Source organism: Serinus canaria, chromosome Z (genome assembly GCF_022539315.1).
Source record: "Serinus canaria isolate serCan28SL12 chromosome Z, serCan2020, whole genome shotgun sequence".
Classification (NCBI taxonomy): domain Eukaryota; kingdom Metazoa; phylum Chordata; class Aves; order Passeriformes; family Fringillidae; genus Serinus; species Serinus canaria.
Window position 1 is genome coordinate 58,443,696 of NC_066343.1, and position 23,944 is coordinate 58,467,639.

At 38.7% G+C, this 23,944-nt stretch overlaps 1 protein-coding gene across 1 annotated transcript in view; it reads left to right on the top strand.

Annotated features, from left to right (window-relative positions):
• The first annotated feature begins 269 nt into the window (after nt 1–269).
• The window catches only part of IL6ST (interleukin 6 cytokine family signal transducer), a 32,731-nt gene continuing 9,056 nt past the window's right edge, over nt 270–23,944 (top strand). The window contains exons 1-13 of the mRNA XM_030236764.2: nt 270–361; nt 7,406–7,486; nt 8,049–8,360; nt 10,174–10,306; nt 11,564–11,724; nt 12,083–12,234; nt 14,147–14,306; nt 16,575–16,657; nt 17,523–17,742; nt 19,976–20,152; nt 20,893–20,991; nt 21,596–21,742; nt 22,679–22,819. Coding sequence (XP_030092624.1) covers nt 7,420–7,486; nt 8,049–8,360; nt 10,174–10,306; nt 11,564–11,724; nt 12,083–12,234; nt 14,147–14,306; nt 16,575–16,657; nt 17,523–17,742; nt 19,976–20,152; nt 20,893–20,991; nt 21,596–21,742; nt 22,679–22,819 — 1,852 coding nt within the window. The 5' untranslated portion in view covers nt 270–361; nt 7,406–7,419. The remainder of the gene's footprint in view (nt 362–7,405; nt 7,487–8,048; nt 8,361–10,173; nt 10,307–11,563; nt 11,725–12,082; nt 12,235–14,146; nt 14,307–16,574; nt 16,658–17,522; nt 17,743–19,975; nt 20,153–20,892; nt 20,992–21,595; nt 21,743–22,678; nt 22,820–23,944) is intronic.

The following is a 23,944-nucleotide window of genomic DNA, read 5'->3' on the forward strand; positions in this document are numbered from 1 at the left end:
GTCGGGCGCGGCCGGCGGAGGGGCGGGAGCACTGCGGGGGAGGGGCACCGCCTCCCTCAGGACCCCGCCGCCGCGCCCGGCCCCCGCGCGCGCCCCCCGCGCCCCCGGGATCCGGGCACCGGCCGCCGCGTTACGGGAAGCCCCGCCCCTTCCTGCAGCCCCGCCCCGTTTGATGACGTCACAAGCACAGCGGGCCAATGGCGGCGTGGGTGGAGGAGGAGGGAAGGGCGCGCGGGGGCTGGGGCGGGGCGGGAGCGTGACCGGGCCCGGGGCCGCGCGTGCGGGACGGCGGCGCGATGGCGCGAGGCGGCTGTGCCGCTATTTAGGGGCAGGGGCCGCGGGGCACGGGCGGCGGCGCCGGGTAAGAGCCGGGGTGTGCGGCCGTGTGCGGGGCTCCCCTTTCCCCTCCACCTCCGCGTCCTCTCCCGACCGAGGGACGTCCGCCGGCGGGGACCGTGCTGGGCCGTCCTTATCCTCCGGGCCGTGCGCCCCGGGCGGGGGTGGCGGGGCGTTCGTTCAGGGCTGACCGGGAGACGGGCCGGGGCGGGCGGGTGAACAGCAGTCTTGCGCCACTCGGTTCCCGGGCCGATCGCCAGCCGTGCCCCGCGGCGGTGTCTCGCCTCGTCCAGCCTCCCCTCGCCGGCGCCGGCGGAGCGGCCCGGCCGTGACGCTCAGAGCGCAACATGGCCTCGCCCGGGGCCGCTCGCTGCCGGGGCTGGGGGTGCCGAGCCCCTCGCCGGGCCGCTCCGCCGGGCCCCATCCGCAGCCCTGCCCCCGGCGCGGCGCGGAGGGACAGGCTGAAGGTTGTCTGCGCCCTTGGCCAGAGCAGCGGTGGTTAGTGCCGGCCGTCCGAGTTGGCAGAGGCGTCGCGACCCTCATGGGACTCGCGTCTCTCGGCTTTTTCGATTGTCATAGAAGTGTGGCTGGGCCACCGAGACGCATTTCCTTGACGAAGAGATTTGTTTTTTGTTGCCGCAAGTGGTTTGCTCTTGTTGCCTGTAGATGGTAGAAGACTACTGCCCTGAAAGATACGCACACTTTGTTTTATTGCTGGGCCAAGTACTGGAGGGGATTCCCTGAGGAATTGGGGAGGAGCGGGTACCGTGGCCGTCTGGTTGCTTCCCATGCGGTCCTGGGCGCCAGTCATCCCTGTAGTGGGACTCTGATGCTTTCCCTAAAAAAAAAATCTGCATCATTATTTTCATCTCTCGGATGATGAAACTGAGGCACAAAGGAAAGCAGGCTGCCAAGCGTTTTGGCAGGATTGAGGGGAATAATTCCCAGTCTCAGTTTTCATGCTTGTTTTAGGCTGACTAGGGGTTTGCCAGCTGGTGGTTGCTTGTTACTGCTGAGGCATTCTGGAGGCATAGTGCTACACATAGTTGTAGTAGAACTGTGTAGGATTATAGTTCTGTCGTTAGTGATCTGCTCTGTCACAGAGGGGGAAAGGGAATCCACAACCTTCCCAAGAAGTTGGATACTATTAGGAGATAAGGTCTTTTTTCTTACACCCTCTTTTCTATAGAAGTATTATCATTTGTGCTTCCTATATGCTGTTACTTCCAAAGGCACATAGAATATACTGTTCAAAGCATGTAACTTCTGAACAGATTTATCTGTATGTTGGTGTAGCACAATAAGAATGTAAATGTGGATGATGAAGAAAATTTGAGATTACTTCCTAGAAGCTGAGCATTCAAAGTAATTGTTTGGATGTTGTTTATATGTCTGGAAATGTGGTCCTTCAAGGAAGGTCAATAGATAAATATTTTTGGTGGAGGAGAAGGATAGATTTGCACATCTGTAAGTGAGTACACCAAATGGAGATACTGTTTCCATGCTGCTTGTCTGGAGGATTAGCATTCGCACAGTTATTTGAAATTAAACAACCTTTTTGGCCATTTTTTAAATCAATTATTTTTGTATTAGCAAGAACTGTCTAGATTAGAGAAGCACCATCACTACTTGCAATCAGTCTGGAAGGTTTGATTTCAAAATGTGACCACTGAATGCTAAGACATTACTTAGTATCAATTAATTTGATTTTTGAACTAAAACTACTTGCTAGCTGTGAGAAAATTCTGAAGTATTCCAGAGAAATTGATTTACAGTTTTAAAAAGGTACCAGAAAGAAGTCAATCATTGCAAGCAAATATTTGGTGCCTCTAGTTAGGTATTTCAGTAATTTTAAACTTTGTACCCATTTTGGTTTTCTTTTTTCTTTATATTTTTTGTTATGAGTGCCCTACCAAAACGACAAGGATAAGCCTCCTTCTAGAGGCAGAGGAATAAGTACAGGAGAGAAATGACTTGCTTAGATGGTGAAAGAGATAGAGATGTCATTTGTGTATAGAGATTTTTAAATATGAAAGTGTATTTCTGAATATTCTGTTCTGTATATTTCTGAATATAACATTACATAATATTTTCAAGTGCTTCTCTTAGAGGTGTCTGGTGTTTTTTGAGTCTCATAAATATTTCCAAGAAGGAAGGAAGCTTGGAGGAAGGAAGGAAGCTTAGAGCTGAAATACGCTTAATTAGAAAGCAGTTACGGTTTGAGTAATCAAAATTCCTTTAAGGATAGTTACAGCTTTTAAATGGCTTTAAGTACAGTCTGGCTTGTTATAAAAACCTAAAAACCTCAAGCAGCAGCTGCCTTGTGAAGCATCCCTGGTTTTGTCTGCCTGAGCTATGTGGATTCCTAGTGACAGATTGCCTCTTGAAGCTATAAACATAGGTTTTTTTGGTTTTATTTTTGGATTTTTTTTTGTTTTTTTTTTGAGGAATTGCTGGAAATCCATTTTCCCGCAACCTTTGGTCTCTTGTGATTGATGTGATAATGAGCCTTAATAGACTGAACACCTTCCTGTGGTGGTTGTGGTGTTATCTATACTTCTTGACTTCCAAGCTGGCTTTGCTGATGAGTAGATGTTATTTTAGCTATAGTTTTTTAAACTGACATGGTGATTTGTAGGTCAGTTGGACAGGAATTGCACCTTCTCTGAACTTGAGAGATAACCCATTATATAATGGCGTATCCCTGTGTTCATTTTGGGGCAGGTCTCATGATTTATGAAATAAGATGAATTCTTAAGATTTCTCTCTTGCTCAGAATAAGTAGTGATACCTGTTTTACATGAAAACCTGATACTTCTTCACAAGCTATTGGTCACAGGCTGATCTTAAAACTCAACACTTGCTACTTTGTGCATATAAGGTGTGATTTGAGGGTTGTAATTAGCTTTTCATAAGCACTGCATGAAGCATCAATTTGTGGATCAGACATAAAGGCTTAGTGCTTTCCTTTCAAAATGGCTGCAGGATGTGAAGAACAACAGAGGTCCCACTTGATTTGGATATTAAATGGAATGATCTCATGGCATATGAGTTTTATAAGTCTGTCTTTACAGAAATAATCAGAGCATTTTAACTTTTTTTTCCCTCTTTGAGTTAATTTATTTTCTGTGAGTCGAGGACTGTCACCAGCAGCACTCTAAATTGACTATGTTGGTTTTACTCAGTAGTGTTTTGATGGATTTTGATCTTTGGCCACCAAACCACGAGAACAACCTGGCAAACTTCTCTGTCTCCGTTGCCTCTTCACTTAGTGATCCACAACAACTGCATAGTATAAAGTGTTGGTTTGGCTCTTTGGTTTTATTTGTTTTAAATAGAAAGCATCTGAACTGGCCAGCTGTTTCAGTGTTCATGCAGCTTTGGGTTCAGCTTTCACCTCAGATGTATATATATACACTGTACCAGTCAGTAAAACATAAAACTTGGGTTAAGCTGTGCATAGTGACTGAAAGAAATTGAGTTTTCTGTTGTCTAGACTAACAGCTTAGTCTGACTTAAAATTGTGAATTGTGTACAGTTAGTGCCATCATTCAACAGTAATGCTAAACACTATCTTTTAAGGTTTGATATAGCTTATTTGCAGGGTTTCTACACTGTCTTCACCTCAGCATTTTTACACACTCAGATAAGAAAACACGAGTTTGCATAGAAGTATTTTCCTCATTCGAATATGAAGTATGGCTCCTTGTTTTGTTAGTTTTAAGTCCCACCATTTATATTGGGTTTTTTCATTTCCTTTATGGTTTTCAGATAGGCAGGATGGATGGAAGTGTCTAGGGTAACTCTGGATCTTTCCCGTAGAACTAAATTTCAATTAAGAATCAGTCTTGTAAAAGCCAGAGACACTAATGTGTTTAAAAATAGCACACATTAGAAGGGATTGTAATAGCCCCTTTGTGGCTTTAGAGGTGTGTAGCTTCAGTCTTCTTCAAACGGTGTTGATCAGCAGGGGTGGGGGTAACTAAAATGCATCAGAGTAGCCTAAAGCAGGTATATGCTGAATTGTGGCATGGCTTTGACACTACAGTTTCAGCTGCTTGGTTCCCATACTGCAGGTGGGTGGCTTTCCACTTAACTCTCCTATGCAGGTGATGGAGTATGAAGCTCCATTCCCTTGCCTTTCAGGAGCTGACTGCAGTGAAATTGAGTAGTATGATTTGTGGAGGGCTTATCTGCTCCCTCAAAATAATTGCTAAACTTTCCAAAGTGCAAAGTAGTAGAGATTTGAACTTCAGTCTCTTATGTGTGAATGAATCTGCTTGGAGCAACTGAAATGTTGTTTTTCAAGTCTGGAAGACAGCTGAATATAGAAATGGCATTTATATGAAAAGATAGTAATTTACTTTTAATTTCTAGTGGAAAAAAACATATTTTAGGACAAAATGTGTGATAATTCTGTATTACTGTTTACTTATTAAGTTGTTTATTGCTTTTTATTTATTTATTGTTTCATTTGCTTTACAGTATGTTTTTAATAAACTGAACCATACTTAATAACTGCTGGTGTGAAAATCAGTGAATAGTTTTGTGGAAATATTGTTTGACTTTAATAAATAATGACCCAGAACAACACAAGTAACTTTGTAATGATGTAGTAGCTTAGGTGACCCTGCCGTTACTCTAAGGTGGCATGAATCATGATGGCAAATGGGAGAGAAATTAAAAACTTTAAAAACGTTCCTTTTTACATCTGTTTCATTCTTTCCCCTTCAGTGTGAAAGGTGCTTCTGCTGTTGATCTGCAGCTTTTGGCAATTAGCAATGAAGCAGAGCTCCTAGGTGGTTTCTTTCCACCTAGCTTATAGTTGCCCTTAGGCTTCTGATGAATTTCAGATCTTCTGCAACTCAAATTGTTCCAGTTAAATAATTTAAATGAATCTTGCTTGAAATAACAGTTCCTAAGGTCTATCCATAGTAGAGCTCAATAGGCTTTGGTTAACAAGCAGTGTTCTGGTAAGTGTTAGCACAAGTCTAGTCATTAAAGTAGATCCCTAAGCACTGGTTTTATTTGGTGATTTAGGCTGAAAGAGAATACTCTTTATAATTTGTTGTATTCACCATGCAAACTTATAAAAATGCTTTAAACTAATTGGTTGAGGTTTTTTTTAATTCAGAAATGTGTGGGTAGAAACCTTATTTTTCAGATATTGGACACGTTATTTCCAAAATAAGCAAGAATCAATTGATATTGTTATTTCACTGTACCCTTGTAATAAATATCCAAATACACATTGCATTTAAAGCAGTATAGCAGTTCTTGTATCCAGACCAGTGAGAGTACTTAAGAAAAACATAAAAAAAAATTAATAGCTTTTTGGTTCTCAGTGTCATAAAGCTACAGTCTGATGACAAACGACTTATTTAGTCAAAAAATGAACTAAGAAACTTCCAGTGACAAACAAAGGCTTGTTAATATATTTGTCAAGTCTTTTCAATCATGTTTCTACTGTAAAGTTTCTATACAGGAAATTTTGATGGGCTTTGAGTATACTCACAAGTATGGAAGAAAATAAAGATACCTGGGTGATTCTGGTGGCTTTTTAGTTCTGACTGAAAGACTTCTAGGTTGTCAAACCCTACAAAGACTCTGCTATAAATGTTTGAGATCTGCTTTCATTTAGTTGTTCCTGTGAATAGAGATTTTCTTTACATTACACTGTTTATCTTGATTTGTAAAGAAAAAATGGCTTAGTTGTGTTGATGTGTAAGGAATGAGGTTCTGTCTTGGGGGTGATCCATGCTTAAATGTGTGTCTGGTTTTACATATGTATAGATGTGTGTGTATTTATGTATATGTGAAATACCTTGTGTCTGTCACTATTATGAAGTAAATTACATGCAATCAAAGAAAGGGAAGTTTGCTGTCATAAATTAGAGTTTCTTCTGATAGTAGTAAGTGGAGCTTATTAATTTTTCCTGTCTAGAGAATACTTGGAATTGCCTTAAATTTTTTAGCGAGCTTCCTTTGATGAGGTAGAGCTCAGAATACTAGTTTCCAAAGAAGTTCTGTCAGGTTAATAGAAAATAAAACATCAGAAACAATGTTGCTGTAGGCCATCTCTCCTCCAATCTTAGTAAACCGAGAGAGCCTATGTTAAGTTTCTAGGTGTAAGAATAGCATGAAGTCCGCTTCTAGAAATCAGCTTGTGAACTAAATGCCTTATTTCACTAAGCCAATCTGCCTGTTCCTGTAAAGATGCCTAAATGTAGCTAAAAATAATATAGCTCCTATGCTTAATAGAGATTGGTCACTTGCTTTCGGTAGTGTAGGGCTGCCTTAAAATAAGTTGAGAAAACCAGAACACACTTAGTGGCTTCGTAACAATGGGGGTGGAAGCTACTGTGTGAATGCTTCAGTATCTCTAAAGTGTTTTATAGAAGTGTCAAAACTTGGGCTCTGTTGCAGTACAGAAATAAGTATGGTGTTATAAAATGTACTCCAGCTTTTGGGGAATTGCAAGCTCCCTTGTAAAGTTTTGAAGAATTAATTAGTGCTTTTTCTATAGTAGACAGCAGTTCTTGATATGGAAGCATTGTGCTTTGTAATTCCTGAGTGTATTTTAAGTCACTCTTGTGAATGAGACACGTGGTTTTGTGGTGAGTCGTTCTGAACCTTGTCTGAAGGTTTTGTATCAGTGCCCTTGAATGTTAGGCAAGTATGAAAAACATAATCAAATTCATAGGGTTATATTTTAAAACCTGAACCACACTGTTAGACCCTGTATTCTAACTGAACTTCCTACAGAGTTACCAGTGAAGTTTGTTTTCATATGCAGTGTGAAAACTTAAAGCTGATACATTTCTTAAACCTGTAATTAAATCAGCTTTTAACAGCCTTAGTGTTTTTAAGTAAACATTTGATTTTGTTTTAAGAGTGAGGAAAATAGAAACAATTTGCCCATTCTAAGGTGAGAAGATACAAACACTTCCAGGAAAATAAATGTGTGTGTGTGAGATACTATTTTAGAGCAAATACAACTCTGATTTTGACTTTGATCTAAAGTAAAGAGTAATAGTTTAAATTTAAAAATATATCTCTCTTGTTACAGAAATTCTGTGCAGCATGTTTTCTAGGTGGAACTGGGTGGCCTGTGGCTTCTATCTGGTGTTGAATATTTGTTCTCCTGACGGTAAGAGTTCTGTGTCTCAGATACAAGAGGATATAGAACTAGTTACATCGAATGTTTGAAGCACCTGCTTGGTTTTTGTCTAGATGCTTGTGGGATGAGGACAGAAAGTAAGCTGTGTTAGGATAGACACGCCTAGTCTTCTAACACTAGTTCACCACAGCACAGATACACACTACCCCAGTTTTCCTATGCTAACTTGTTTAATAGAAAATACTTTTTTATCAAAAGAGTAACCTCAAGTATAACAACTTTCTCCTTCAGAAGATACAAACATGCAACCCTTGACTCTCCTCTCTCTCTTATGTGCCTCTATTTATTAATAGAGCTTTCCTAGCTTGGTGAAATGCTTTTGCAAAGCCTAAAGAACACTGCACTGGTTTTTGCCCTTGAATCTTCATGGTGGTCTACTAATGTATTTCAGTTTTATTATTGTCAGGTAACTTCTTAAATTGATGCTTAGACACATGTAGTGTTTTTAACATTGCACTAGTGATGTATCAGCAGTATTGATTAGGGAATGTTGTGTAGTTCTTAATGAATGTGAAATTTGTTTTCTTTATAGCTTCAGGTGGACTCGTGCAGTCATGTGGTCACATCATCCCGGAGTCACCTGTCCTGGCCCTTGGTTCCAATTTCACAGCATTATGCATTCTGAATGAGAGTTGTCTTGACTTTGGCAATATCTATGCCAGTCAGATTATCTGGAAGATTAAAAATAGACTGGTACCTAAAGAACAGTATCGTGAAATAAACAGAACAGTTTCCAGTGTCACATTCAATGACACTTCTTCACTAGCTACTCCTCTGACGTGCAACATTTTAGCAGATGGACAGATTGAACAGAACATTTATGGAATTACAGTTACAGTAGGCTGTGAGTACCATTTTTTTTTACATTTTATTCTGGTCTTAAGAAAATTGTTTCTGAGAAATGGAAAAATGCAAAAAATAGAAAATGTGCATATCTTTAGGCACTTAATTTTTATTCCCTCAGTTACTGGATAAGTGAGTAAAAATATTGTCAAATTACATGCCACCACAGCTGCTCAATACACACTGAATAAAGTTTTCTAAAAAGTAGAAAATACTCTGGAGTATTTCAGTGTTGAAATAGGAAAAAATGGAACAACAAAAAGCGGCAGATTTTAATTACAGAATAAAGATGTGTATTTAAATGAAATAGGAAGTGAGGAAGTTAACTTTTCCTTTCTTCTGGATTCTATATCAGAGGTGGAGTAAATACTTTTAGGCGACATGTCCTGGTTTCATACTAACATTTTTAAAATTGTTTTCTTCATTAACAGACTGAGAAACATTTAGTCCATCTGTATCACTAAAGCTAACCTGAATTGCCTTAAGGATGGAACATTATTATTTGGATTCCTTTACCTCTATATGATAGAAAATACTTTTAACTTCATTTAAACTTCATTTATTCTAGAATGATAGCACTTGTGTGGTTCAGACCAAGTGCTTTTAGACAAGACTGACTTGAGAAAGTCACGTGAATAAATGCTACATCTTAATTACTTGGTGTCCTGCTAATAGGACAAGTGTTGTAGTGTCCTGAGCATGTTATGGCTGATGAATTATGTTGTCTCCTAGTGATGGCAAACGGTACTGCAGTTGTGAATGGTCTGCATGCAAAAGGTCTGCTTGAGTTCACAATTTAGAATTATATACTTCTAGCATGACTTACAAAATGCTATCACAGAAAACTCATGTTTTCCATTTCAATTTCTGAGGAGTAAATACTGTACTAGAAAAGATAAAATAAAAAATATTTTTTAAAGGTAAAATACATGAAAGGTGAGGACAGATAAATTATTCTAAGATTATAAATGTAATGACAGTACAGATGATGTTCCACATTTGTAATTCACATTACAATTTTTTATTTAAAGCTATTATGTTTTGATACTGTAAATTAAAGAAAACTAAATAATGAGACTAGCAACAGGTTTGAGAAGAATACAATTATTCAGGAAGAAAGCAATAAGATTCATAAAGTTGTTCTATTGAAACTAGCATTCTGCTTGAAAGCAAATAAAATTCTCTAGATACATTATACTGTTGTAAATAGTGATAATATAGGAGGTAGAAACAAACTTTTATGTTATAATTTGAGGTTAAGAGAGAAAGAAAATTGTTTTGCTGCATTCTGAAAAAGTTCCTTACACACTGCAGTGGATGGAAGAAGATGTCTAAGCTTTCCTGCATGGGTTTGTAGCTCAAGCTTCTTCCATACCTCAGCTGGGGGAAAACAGACCTATCAAATTGCTTATAGAGCTCAGGTTACTAGCAAAGTCACTATGTGCCAATTCAGTAGTGGTTATTAACTTATTTTTCTTTGTGAATTAAAATATATTTAGATGAGAGATGGTTAATGCAAGGTTTTCTTTTCAATGAAAAGTCTTTGTTGTTCCTTACTAGCAAGTGCTTAATCCTTTTACAGCCTACTGTATAAGGATTAAGCACTTGCTAGTAAGGAACAACAAAGCAGCTATTTAAGCTTCTTTACTTTGATTGCAGGATGGTATCCAGTACTTTTTTGCCACATCCTTTAGAGAAAAATTAATTACATACTTCTGATGTCCACAGAAATCACTCTAGTGGGACAGTTAAAAGGATTCTTGCTGGATTGAAATCTGTGTATAGGTTAATTATTGCTAATTCTTTCTGTACAGTGGCTCCAGAGAAGCCCAAGAACTTAAGTTGCATTGTGCATCAGGTATCAAGATTCACATACGTTATGACTTGTACCTGGAACCCTGGAAGGCATACATTCCTGGATACTCAGTTCAGGTTGAAATACCGCTGGTAAGTAGCACTCTATACAATATCTAAATTATTCTGAAGAATGTTTTTATGCTAAACCAACAGTCCTTGAAATTCCTGATTCTTTGGAAGAGTGCTTAAGGTTAAGTCCAATTTTCTGAAGTATTGCTGTCTGTCTAGTATGAGGGGGAAGAGAAGAGTTAAAGAAGTTGGCATTGAAGAAATTCTAAGTCAGATGTGAATTTTTGTTGCTGAACTTGTTTTGGAGTGACAGTAATCTCATATTTTTCTATTCTTCAAATACGTGATTAGTGTGGCTTGAGCCCAATACATCTCGTAACAGGGGGCTATACCCAACCTCTTACACTTTTCTGAGTTGACAGTTCTGTCCTCTTCTAAACAAGTAGATGTCTGCTCACTGCAGGAGGGTCAGACTATGTGACTTTAAAAGTCCATTTCAATCCAAATCATTGTATGATTTTAAGTAGAGAAATTTACATAAAATGACCGAGTTTTTTAAAGTTATTATCTGCACTTCATAGGAACTGTGGACAAACACTATTCTGAGTTAATCCTAACATGAAAGTTTCAGCAAAGTATTTCTCCTGTGAAAGCAAATTAAGTTACTTTCCAAACTCTTTACACAGAGTTTTTTAGATGGACTCTGAGTTTAAAGTGGAGTGAACGGGATTGTTGCATTGATCTGGAGACAGGAATGAGTGTGGACAGCTTTCCAGCTACCCCATTCTGCTGAAATGTTTTAGTAACAGGTGTAGTAGAAAGTATGCACAGATAGAAAACACTAATTCTTTGCAAATTTCCTGATGCCCCTAGAACTAGCTAGTGTTAGTGTAGCAGATGATAGTGAACAGAAATTATCTATTGCACCTCTAACGCTGTACTCTTGAAAGATATGCGAGTAGCACTGACTTCATTTTCTAATGCATTCTAGTTACTGGCCATATAGCTTTTGTGTAGTTGTATTAGTTCTTGTTCTTTTCTTTTTTAAGCCAAGTCTAGTTCTTATACAAATTTATTGACAGTGCTCTAGCTTGTGCTTTTGAAGGTATGTTGACTGGAAGTCAAGAGATTTTGTTTTAGTTTCAGTTCTAATGCAATCATGCATTTCTGGCTGAAAAAACCATTCCCACTTTTTCTTCCCCTCCCTCTGCTTACAAAGTTAAGGCAGAGGGGAAACATACAAGATAAACAGATTTCTCACTCAGCCCTTTAAGACATTCTCTAAAGGAAACCAGAGTTACTGCCATGGAGCCTGTTTTTTCCTTCTCTTTTATTTAGGCCAGAAGCGGTCTTTCCTGACTGTATCCCAAAAGATGTTAACAATTCTTGCACCGTTAATGATATTCAGTTCTTTGTTAATACGGAGATCTGGGTGGAAGCTACAAATGCACTTGGGAAGGCTGAATCTGATCGTCTTGTTGTGGATCCCATTGACATTGGTAACTATATGCGCCTTAAAGCTTCAATAGAACATAACTGCTGCTTCTGTGTGTATTGCTGAACTGGTATGTTAGTGTTTCCTCACTATAAAAATTACCACTACATAAGTGTTGTTGACTAGGGCAAAGGTAGGGATAATGAGAGATTTCTGTTGCTGGGCAAAGGTAGGGATAATGAGAGATTTCTTCACAATTCAGATAGCAAGTTTTTGTTGTGGTCTTGTTTAGAAGATAGTGTAAAGTAGCAGCCATTTCAGGTCCTGAAAGACTTTAATAGTAGTGCTGCGATACTGTGTGCTGCTTCTAAAGTCATGGTAAAGTACAGCTGTGGAGTTAACTTTAACTTCTTCTCTTTTAGTTAAACCACTGTCTCCACAAAATGTATCAATCACCTCAGGATTACTACCTACTGTTCTGCAGCTTAGCTGGGAGAATTGGATTTCAGACGCTGTGATGACACTGAAATTCAATATTCGCTACAGAATTGCTGGTGACACAAACTGGATGGAGGTAATACAACCAATGTCCCTTGCCATGATTCTGCTGTAACCCAGACATCTGTCAAACTGGAGTTCTTCCTGTTCCACTTCAATTTCATTCAGTTTCATTTCATTGTCTTACGTGGCCACCCAAGGAGGTGTATCTGGCCTGTTCATGGAGGCTGTATCTAGGTATTTTTTGGCAAAGTCTGAGTATGGTGACCTTTCCATATCTTCATGGACTTTTCTGCTGTCCTCCCTGTCACAGTGCAGTATGTTTATTTTTATTTTTATTTTGCACAACATATAGAACGTTAATGAATTTTCATCTTCCCATGCATGTGCAAAATGAGTGATCTAAATGTCATTCAAAACTTGGATAAATACTGTATCATGCTGGAATGCTTTTTACAACTTAGTCTACCTGCAAGTGGGCTACTAAAGGTCCAGGGTCAGAGTGGCTGGAAAGCTGCCCAGTGGAAAAAGACATGGCAGTGCTGGTGATGGCAGCTGAATATGAGCCAGTGTGTGCCCATATGGCCTAGAAGTCCAATGACATCCTGGCCTGGATCAGCAATGACGTGGCCAGCAGGAGCAGTGATTTATCTACCTTTATTTGTCAGTGGTGAAGCCACACCTTGAATCCTGCCCTATATACGTGCCTCAAGTGTGAGGCAGTCAAAAACAGGAAAAGCATAAGGAGTAAGCCTTACCTGTAATGTACTATATGTTCTTGTCATCAAGAGCTGGGAGGTTTTTTTCTTTATAAATCAGTCTTTATACATCAATCTGTCAACATATTTTTAGTAGCTCCTCAATTTTTCCTTACTTTAAGCCTTTTCTCAGAGCAGTAGTACTCCAGCAGAGGCTCAAATGTATTCTGAATTCTTTGAGTTCTTGGAAGGAAGACTGCTTTTGATTTTAGCAAAATACTCTGTTTGGAGCAGGTAGCCTTAACACAGCTCCTTGTGACTAATGCAGCTTTAGATGCAGAAACTATTTATTAAGATACCTGTATTGATATTTTAAAAAGCACTGGCCTTCACAATCTAGTCTGCAACTCCAGGATCATGTATATGTTGTCCTGATAGGACAGTAGGACAAGTTCTTCAAGTTCTTCTAACTTGTCTTGCCCTTTTAACATATGCCCAAAACAAATGAAATAGTAGCTTTTAAGTCAGCTGAACTTGCTTAGCTGTGGTAAAATTGGACTATTTTGATAATTCTTTACCCTCAGGATTAACCTCCTAAGTGTTCTGCATCTATGTTTAAGCTGTAGTCATTCCTTGCAGGGGTCCTCACTGTAAAAAGCCCTCAGTTGCAAATGGAATAATGTGACGAGTCAGTGTTACCTACTTGTGTCCGCTATCTACTCCACCCTGTTCCCTACATACGTACTGAGAATACTTTCCTGGCATTTGGTTGCTCACCTAAGATAAATAAAAGAGCTTATGAAAAGAATTTATTGACAAAACTATAAACTACTCTAAAACTATTTTCAATTTCACTCAAGAAGTACTGTTCTGGATCAGTGGAAGCAATGATCCTGGAATTTTAGTAATCAATAATCAAGCAGATCACCTACCAAAGTTCTGATTTGTGAGGCAGGGTACTACAGATCAGTAAGCAGTAGAATTACGTGGAAAAGAACAAGAGAGATGTAAGCTAATTTTCAAAAGAAAAAAAGAGATTGTCCTGAAGTAGCTGCCTAACTGTTCTAGTGTATGTATGTTCTTATACCTGGTAAAGACACACAATTCTGTCTGAATCTGTACCAGACAATGTTTGAGAATTGAAGTTTTTGGAAATGAGAGGGAAGGAAAGCTTGTTTGTGTTATGTGTGTGTGTGGTGGAGAGCTTTCTTGGACGACAGGTGAAGGAGCACAGAACTCAGCTCTACAGTATTTTGATCACTGCTTTTAAAATCTTTGTCATGTTTGCAGGTTCCTCCTGAAGATACAGCTTCCCCAAGAACTTCATTCAGTATTCAGGGTCTCAGACCCTACACTGAGTATGTATTTTCCATTCGTTGCATGAAGGAAGATGGAGCAGGCTACTGGAGTGACTGGAGTGAAGACAAGACTGGGGTTACCATTGAAGATCGTAAGTAGTGCATAACAGCAGGTCACTGACTTCTCAGGTGGGAGTGCTCTGCAATTTGGCAGTGGCCAGCTGAAATGGTGTATCCTTTCTTGGGCTGCTTGCTTGTATAAGTAACAAAGCTCTCCTGAGTTACTTTCAGCGCTAACTGACTCGACCCATGCATTCCAAAGAGCATAAGACTAGCTTCTTTTTAAGCTGGCATAGAAGAACTCCCTGAAAACAGCCAGAACAGCAGCAGGGGAGAAGAGTCTTCTTCACAGAAAACTGAATTCTCGAAGTCTTTTGGAAAAAATCTGGGCTTTATGCTTGGTTTTTTATTCTGAAGGTTATTCTCTGTAACAGAAGTTATCCTGCCTAGAAAAGATTTTCTTAGTAGACCAACTGCCTTAGTTTATGAACAACTAGATGTTTAGGAGGCTAGTAAAACTCATAGGTGAGCAATCATCAACAGGTAAGAAGCAGAAGATCTTAGTCATACAGGATGCATAGATTTCTTCACAAACTTAATAAAGCAATAAGATAAAAAAATGTGCATGTGGTAAGTGTAGCCTCTTATGCACTGAAGCATCCAAATAACACATCTTTGACATTTCTACAAAGTATTCATTTTGATTTCTTTTCCACTTTGGTAGCCTGCAAGGTTCGCTTTGTTTTTGGCTTATGCTGATGCTACCTATAGAGAGCCAATGTTGTGTGCTTAATACACAGTAGGGAATCTATTCTTACATCCAATTACTATAAGTAATTTGTCAAGCTGATTAGTATTTTTCTGGGTTTTAAATGTGCTTTAGCTTTTCCTGCTTACCTCTTTATAATTTTGTGTCTGTAATATCCTGTATGTCCCATAGTATCTTCCAAGGTGTGTCTTTTCTGAGCAGTCTGTTCACTGCAGCATTTCAGTGCACATCAAGTTAAACCAATACAAGTTCCATTATTAAAACAGATTGGAAATCCTTCCCTTTTTATCCTGATAGAGTTCATTTGTCATCTTAGATAAGAAATAAGAGGGATTATTGTAGTTTTTTTTAAAACAAGTGGAATTTTTATCCATGATTGCATTGCTTCAGTTCCATGCAAAATTTACGTTCTCTGGGGGAGATACTGTAAAATATGTCAATATGCTAGTCTCTGCTTTTCAATTCCTGATAGTATGACTTCATTTTCTGTGTTTCCTATCTCAGGCTGAGCAAGGATGATTTCAGGACTACCTGTCTATTTAGATTGCATTGCTGTTCTGCTGTGGTGACTGGCTTTGCAAAAATACTGCTAATATTAAGTACCCATGTCTTACTTTAGCCTCAGAACAAAAGTTTTACAGTAACAAATGAACATCAGACAGGTCACGTTAGATTCATGATCTCTGTTAGGCAAGAGGTACAATTGCTTCTCTTTAATGTGAATCAAATTTGGATACTCACATGAGTAAAAGAGCTCCCTTTGCATCAATTCTTAGTTCTCCTCTCACAATGTAAAGCATAAAAGATGAGATGCATGCTGTACACTTGGTACTGAGGGGTGTTTGAGGTTAAAAGCCCAAACCTCATAATACACTAAGTGCTATGAAAGAATTCTGAGAAAAAATAGTCTTAAAAGATTAAAGATGTAATTCATTTTGAGGTCAACTTTCTCTTGGAGCTAAGACCCTCACAAAAGATTGGCCACTTTTTATTGCTTTGTGCAGTGTAGTATTTTACTTTGAAATGGAATTTGTTGTGGAAGTACCACTTTTTCATAGTACAGATGCCAAAACATACTGTAGTATTGTACAAAAGTACTGCAGTTTTGTTATCCTTTTAGAATCAAGGAGTCTTACTGCTAGGAGAAATTTGTCTCCTTGTTAACTCTTGTGCACTTTCCTTTTTTCAGGTAACTTGATATTGAGGGGTAGGAACAGTGTTGGATGCAGAATGTAGCAAGGTTTGAAGGATGCAGGTGTGCAGGGTTGTGCCTCTGGATGCAGGCTGCGCAGTGTAGGTGTGATCATGCCTCACTCAGCATTGTCACCTTTAGTCTAATCTTGCAGATGGCCCACCATTTGTGACACATACTTTTTTTGATACTGTACACTTAAAGCAGGACTGGTGTCTTGTTCATCTCTTCAGGAAATTGTCCACTTAAAATACCAAGCATTATTTTCATTGAGAAAGCAAGAAATGCTTCTTAATATGCTTTTATTTTTTTAAGAAAGTATATAATGATAATCAAAGGATGAATTCAAACAGATTAAATAAAAATTATTCTACTCTCAAGCATTGTTTGTTTCATCAGAGCCATCTAAAGGACCACCCATATGGAGGATCATTGATACATCTCAGTCACCAGCCTGCTGGACTGTGCATCTAATATGGAAGGTAAAGCAAATTGAAAAAATTGAGCATTCTTTTAAAAACAGGTGTTTTTTAAGTGGAAAAATCTACCCAATAGCCTTGAGAGATGACTGGGATAGTAGAGGGTTTTTGATATGAGAAGTGACTTTAGTATTCTTATAATAGCTATGAAAAATTAAATGTAAATTAAGTTAAATGTAAAGGCCATCATTTAACTGACACTCATCTGTGACCTAAAATACCCAGCATATACTCATATACCTCATTTGTTGACCTTCTGTGGATTTGGAACTGCCACTTGAACAAAGCATAGCTTCATGGCTTGTCTTCTGCTGTAACCTAAAACGTGGCAGCACTGGACAGTGATACCCCAGCTGCAAAATCCATTAAGCCTTGAGGTACGGCAGAGGCCAAGGTTATTAAAAACCATACTGTGCATTTGTGTGCAGTAAGACTGCTGTGTCCATCTGGATGATTAGTCCAGCTGAGAAGGGGAATGTAATTATGGTCACTTCCGAAACCCTGCTTTCTTTTGGTCCATAAACTGTGTCATATTAACACAACTAAAGGTGAGATTTCTTTTATGTCATTGTGTTGTAAAGTCATGTAAAATGGAAGTTCTGTCAACAACTTCTGCAATCCTTACAGAATAGCTTTTATTAAATCACTAGGTATGATCAAAGAAAAAGAGTGTTTAAACAAGAAATAGGCTTTGGAAGTGACTGCTTTATAGAAATATGCACAGGTTATTTATGTTTTTCTTAAATGTGCAGGTATTTCATCTATGGAACTTGCCTTGTTCTCATATTTTTTAATTGTACCATAAGGACAGTAAGGGTAACATCACATTTGTTCAGTATCAGCTTAATCAAAGGTCTGTTTCTTACAGGCACTGAAGCCATATGAAGCCAATGGAGTAATCTTACAATATGAATTGACTGTCAGAGATAAATCATCTCTTTCCAGTCCAGTGAAGAAATACAATGTTACTGGCACCAACCATACCTTACAGCTGCGAGAAGGAACTTACGAAGTGACCCTGATTGCCCGTAACAGTGTTGGGCCGTCTCCTCCTTCAGTTTTACTTATCCCAGCAAGTAATTCAAAAGGTGAGTGTCCTAGTAATGTCTCTGTCAAGTAAATCTGCATGGCCCTTTTTATAAGAAATCTTGAGTGTTGTAAAATAATACCTTTTACATGGGCATATATTTAAAGTATTACTGAATTATCTACAGTCTCATGCCTTTTATATAAACTGCCATTTGTGTGCCAGGGAATGTGTGGATTTGTGTATTCACAGTGTCATTTGCAGCTATGTGTGGTGTTCTTCTGGGTTTTTTTCTGCTGGATTCTTAGGGCTTCTGTGTACTGTATTCCTTGTTTCTTTTCTTAGCATAGCAGGCATTTTATTGACTTTCTTAAAAAAAAAAAAAATCAGTATCAGAGGGTTACATATATACCATTCTGCCATTGTTCCTACTTTAGTTGATGTCCCTCCCACTTCTTTTTTTGTTTGTTCCAGTCTTGTTCTCTTACCTTTTCAGTATCTTACCTGGTTGTTTTGTCATCTGCTTCCCCTGTTTCCATACCATTTATGTTCTTTGTTCTATTCTTTATGCACTAGTAGTAAGGACAGGCTGGTTTATTCTTTCTAGCCTTTTCTTAGGCAATCCAAACACTACCAGGATAGGAAGCAAAAAAAATAGGTATATGGATACGTGCAGGTAAGCACCAAGGCAGAGCCACTGATTCTAAAGCTATTAGATGAATTAGTTAAGGGTATAAATTCACACAAAGTAGTATTGTAGCCAGGAGGAAGTACTTGGTAAGGTGTACATGTATGGTATAGAAGCATATAATATGTATTGCAGAATAAGCTGAGTTGGGAGGGATGCAAAGATGGGAGGGATATCTCAAAGTCCAGCTCTTGGCCATGCACAGGTCACCCCAATAGTCACGCTGTGTACCTGAGAGCATTGTCCTGCTGTGTCAAACACTACTTGAACTCTTTCAGACTTGGTGCTGTGACCACTTCCTTGGGGAGCCTGTTCCAGTGCCCAACCACCCTCTGAATGAAGAAACTTATCCAGCCTAAACTTTCCCTGGCACAACTTCAGGCCATTCCCTTGGATCCTGTCACTGGGCACTCAGAGAAGAAATCAGGGCCTGTCCCTCCTCTTCCCTTCACAAGGAGGTTGTAATTGCAGTGAGGTCTCCCTGCAGTCTCCTTCAGGCTGAACAGACCAAGTGACCTCAGCTGCTCCTTGTACAGCTTCCCCTCAAGGCCCTTCTCCATCTTTGTTGCCCTCTTTTGGATGCTCTCTAATAGTTTAATAACTTGATTATGCTGTGGCACCCAAAAGTGCCCCCAGCACTCGAGGTGAGGCTGCCCCAGAGCAGAGCAGAGCAGGACAATCCCCTCCCTCGCCTGGCTGGTGATGCTGTCCCTGATGTTCCCAGGACACGCTTGGCCCTCCTGGCTGCCAGGGCACTGCTGGCTCATGTTCAGCTTGCCATGGACCAGAGCCCCAGGGCCCTTTCCATGGCACTGCTGTCCAGCCTCTCATTCCCCAGTCTGTCTGTACATGCAGGGCTGGCCCATCCCAGGTGCAGAATCCAGCACCAGCCCTTGTTGAACTTCATATGGTTGATGATTGCCTGGCCCTCTACTTTGTCAGGGTCTTTCTGCAGGGCCCCCCTGCTTTTGAGGGAATCAGCAGTTCCTCCCAGATTTGTATCATCTGGGAACTTGCTTGGTGTTCCTTCCAGTCCTGAGTCTAAATCATTATCAGACCACAGGGCTGATGATGGAGCTCTGGGGACCCCACCCCAGTGAAGTCCCTGGATCAGGTCCCGTGTCCCCAGTCTGTTGTCACCGTATTCACTGTAACTCTTTGTGCCTGACCCATGAGCCAGTTGCTGCCCCTTCACAGGATGTGTTTATCCAGCTCTGGGCTGGAGATTATATATACTATTTACTTCTATATATACACACTATACATAAAGTATAAGTACTTAGTAAGTACTTAAGTGTAACTGATTGAAGCACTTGTAAATTCCCATTCTAAGTCTGATTTCTCTCTTGAAATAAAGCATTTTTTCAGAAGAAACAATGTCTGTGAGAATAGAGAAGTTGAGTCTAACTTCCAGTTTTTAAATAGCCTAATACTGCTTTTGGATCTCTGATACAAAGATCCGTGTGTATATCTCCAAATTTCAGAAAATGGCATCTACATTTACTTTGGTTCTGTCAAATTGCTAGTATCACTAAAAAGTATCAATCAGAACAACTCCTATCATGAAAGAACTGTCAATATTGATCACTTTTTTCTTTTGTTACAGCTCCTGTGAAGAATCTTAGAACATTACCTAAACATGACAAGTTGTGGGTAGGATGGACTGCTCCTAACAATTATGTTCTTAAATATGTGATCGAATGGTGTCTGGTGTCCAGCAGCTCGGACTGCACCATAGAATGGCAGATTGCACAAGGAGATGTTCAAGGAATTGACTTAAAAGGTATTTAGCTCATAAATCTACATATAGTTTGTAGGACACTCTAAAAATCTGCTTAGTGGCTGGAAGATGAGAAACATTGTCACAGTGATTAGAATTCTATGGTAGAACAGGAGTTTAATGCTGACAGTTTCAATTAGTTTATTGGGAGTGTATGGAAGTATTTTTTTTTCTCAAATATACAGCTGTATCTGATCTTGAATTTTGAAATTTATATAATGTAACAAGGGGTTTATCTCCATTTTGGTTTTAGTATTGTGAAAAGGCTGAGTTCTTTCAAAATCAATCAAATTCTTTGATTACTCAATTCAAACAATGAAACTTGATCAGCTTTATTCTTTTGAGATTATGATCAGTATCAGAAATCAATAATTTGGGGACTTAATGCTACAGATAAATAAAAAAACCTGACTCCTCTAAAATTAAAAAAACCTGACTCCTCCTTAAAATTAAAAAAAAAACCTGACTCCTCTAAATTCTTTTTAAATTCTACATTTGAATGTGAACCATTATATTGTTCTTTTAGTTAATATTTTGAAGCAGTATTTTTCCTTTAGTTAATATTTCGGAGAAGTGTCTAGAAAATACTCAGCTGCATTAGGTACTAGTCCTGGTTAGACATTGGTCCTTCAGAAGCCTGTGTTTGAAGTGAGAAGGATAGTGAGCAATTTGACTGTCTGTGAAACACCATCATTTAAATTCCTTTTATTAGGCATATATTTATTTTTTATTTCTTTTATTAGGTATAAAGCCTTTCAAGTGTTACTTGATAACTGTGTACCCTCTGTATGCTGATGGTCAGGGAAGTGGGCAGTCTGTGAAGGCTTATCTTAAGCAAGATCGTAAGTATAAAATTATCATCTTGAAGCACAAACACTGACCCTTTTCGACAAAAAAATGAAGAAACCTTTGCTTTAATGTGGACTGTGTAATGAAAAATTGTTTAGTACTTGAGGGTGAGGTGACATCATTGATCTTTTCCCATCTATTATCATCCATTCTGCTTTTTTACAGTGTTTGGGGACTGGACAGATGGCTGACTATGGCTAGCTCTTTGTTTTTCCAACCTTTATCAGACATTTAGACATGAATTTGTTCTTTTAGTGATATATTTATTTTATATAGATTATATGTTTTGATTTATTTATTATATATAGTAGTGGTAATTATATGCTGATTTGATTTTACACTTGAAATTTAAAATAAGACTTAACTTCATTTGAAGGTTTCCTGCAATGTGCTGATTTTTTTGTTCATATGTGTTTCTGAATGTTTCTTTTGTAAAACGTCTTTGTAGTTTTTATGTTATTTGAAAGCAGTGCTTTCCAAATGAGTCAAACTATTCCATTGAAGTTTTTATTCTGTTACAGTTCAGTGCTTCTTAATATGTTGCTTCTGTGAATGCAAGGTTGCCAAGCAGAAACTAATCTTTATCTCCCATTACAGGCCCTTCAAAAGGACCTACAGTTCAGACAAAAAAAGTAGGAAAAGCTGAAGCTGTTTTGACATGGAACCATCTCACAGTTGAGGAACAAAATGGATTTATCCGAAATTACACCATACTTTACAAAACTATTGATGGAAATGAAACAGGTACTAGAAAACAGAAGTGTTTGGGAGCATTGAAGTGTTTCATCTGTCTCCTTCCTAATATTTGTTCCTGAAAAAATACACAGTTATAGCTGACAATCTGTTCTGAGAATGTAAAGCAGGTATCTGAGCCATAATTCTCCTCCATATAGAACAGAAATCCCTAGTAAAGAATTCAGAGTATTCAGTCTGTATACAGCAGGGTGTACTGAGTTTAGTTTCTGAAAGCTGATTTGTGAGTATTGTGCTCCCGTATTGCATCTAAATACAGAATGAAATTATGGTATATAAGGATGATGGCAGACCATTCAAAATACAAAATGAGTTGACTGCATTTAATTATGGTAAAACCTTAAGAAGAGGAAGTGGGGAGGAGTTTTTTTTAATCCTTCTGAAGCTGTAGATCAATATATTACTGATGTAAAGGATCTTGTTTGAAGTGCATCTTAGTTTTCAGTAGCATGTGTGACCTGCAGGCATACTACAGGCAGCTGGCACTATCAAAACTTTAATTTTTAGATTTGCTTAAATTATAAGGGCCAGGTACTTTTGCATATCTACTATTCCTTACCTTTTTTTTTTTTCTAGTCAGTACTAGCAGTTCCTTGTTAGCACTATGTATTTGGCTTACTAGCTAGACTTTAAATCTCAATTATACTACTAGTTTAGTTTGTAGATGCATTCTGGGGGACAAAATTTCAGAGGAAATGAAATATAGAAAAAAGACTAAATTCAGACACCTAAATAGAAACAAATGAATCTCAGCATTTCTTGTACAAGTTTGTAGTCTTTGACTGTTGTATTTTCCATCTGCTATGTGATCTGTTAAAACTATCTTTCACATCTGAAGTCTTCATGTCTTAATGTTGCTGTTTTTGTGGAGATGCAATTTGTTTGTGGTTTGTAGAAAGCTAGTATAAATTTTCTTCTTTTCTTTAGTTGTGACAGTGGATCCTTCCAAGACAGAGTACACCCTTTCCTCTCTAACCAGTGACACACTGTATACTGTGCGGATGATGGCATCCACAGATAATGGAAGCAGGACTGGTCCTGATTTCACATTTACTACACAAAAATTTGGTAAGGCAGAATGGCACAGTTGGTAGCAGTAGGAATTAATGTTGCAACTGTACATCAGGCCTCTGTGAAAGATGTGTTAGAAGGGGAAGGTGATTTTATTTTATAGTTTCGGCTACAGTCAACTTGCAATGTTCATAATACCTGGGTGGTTTGTCTCGTGCTCTTTCACTAAGAGGTAGTTAAGTCAGGATTTTTCTGATTATATAGAGAACAAGATATCCTCTGCAAATCTCATTAATTCCACTTTTTATGTTATTAAGCATGTTGTTTTGGATGTGTTTTATGTATACTTCAGATTATAATGTTTTGCCCTGACCTTTAATGAATCATTAGGATTTACCCAGTGCCCTTATCTCTTTTGGTGTCCAGTGTCATCTACCCCTAGTCAGAGTCTTTGTTTTAATCCTGATAAGCTGTGCTGAAGAAGCTGTAGAGATGTGTGCTTGTATCTTAATCTGCTGATGTAGGTACCAGTCAGCATATGTCATTCTCAGAGTCCTTTCACATTCTTTCATATCACTATGAAAGTTTTCTGCAGTTCTTTACAGAGACTCATTTTTAATAGTTTAATAAACAGCTTTAGAGTGCTTCTTATATGTAAGGGTAACAGCAACACTACTAACTCAATTTAATTGTGGAAGACACTTAAATTTCATGGATGCTTTTTTTTTTCTGTGTAGTGTTGCTCTTCCCTAAGCATTCTCCAAGTTTTACTTAATGTGTATAACATTGGAAGGCATACATAACAATAATGCAGACTTTGGTGTTTGCAGAAATAATGCAGACTTTGGTGTTTGCAGACAGAGGAGATCTTCATATACAGAATAAACTGATGGATGAGTAGTGATGTTGTTTACTTTACTTATTTGACCATGACTGTGTTATGAGAGCCTCTGGGGCACTGAAATACCTGGGCAGCAGATGAATTGGCAAGGATGTTACTGTCATACCTGCCCAAGCTACAAAATTATTTGCTCTGTCAGTATTACAGCTTCTAAATCAGCCCATGTTTTTTGTTGATGCAAGGCACTAGATTGTCAGGGGAGAGGTTTTCATGTTTTCACCAAGAGACACTTTTCATTATGGTGAAAAGACTCTTCTGAATGTGAAGCTTTAAGGCTGAGC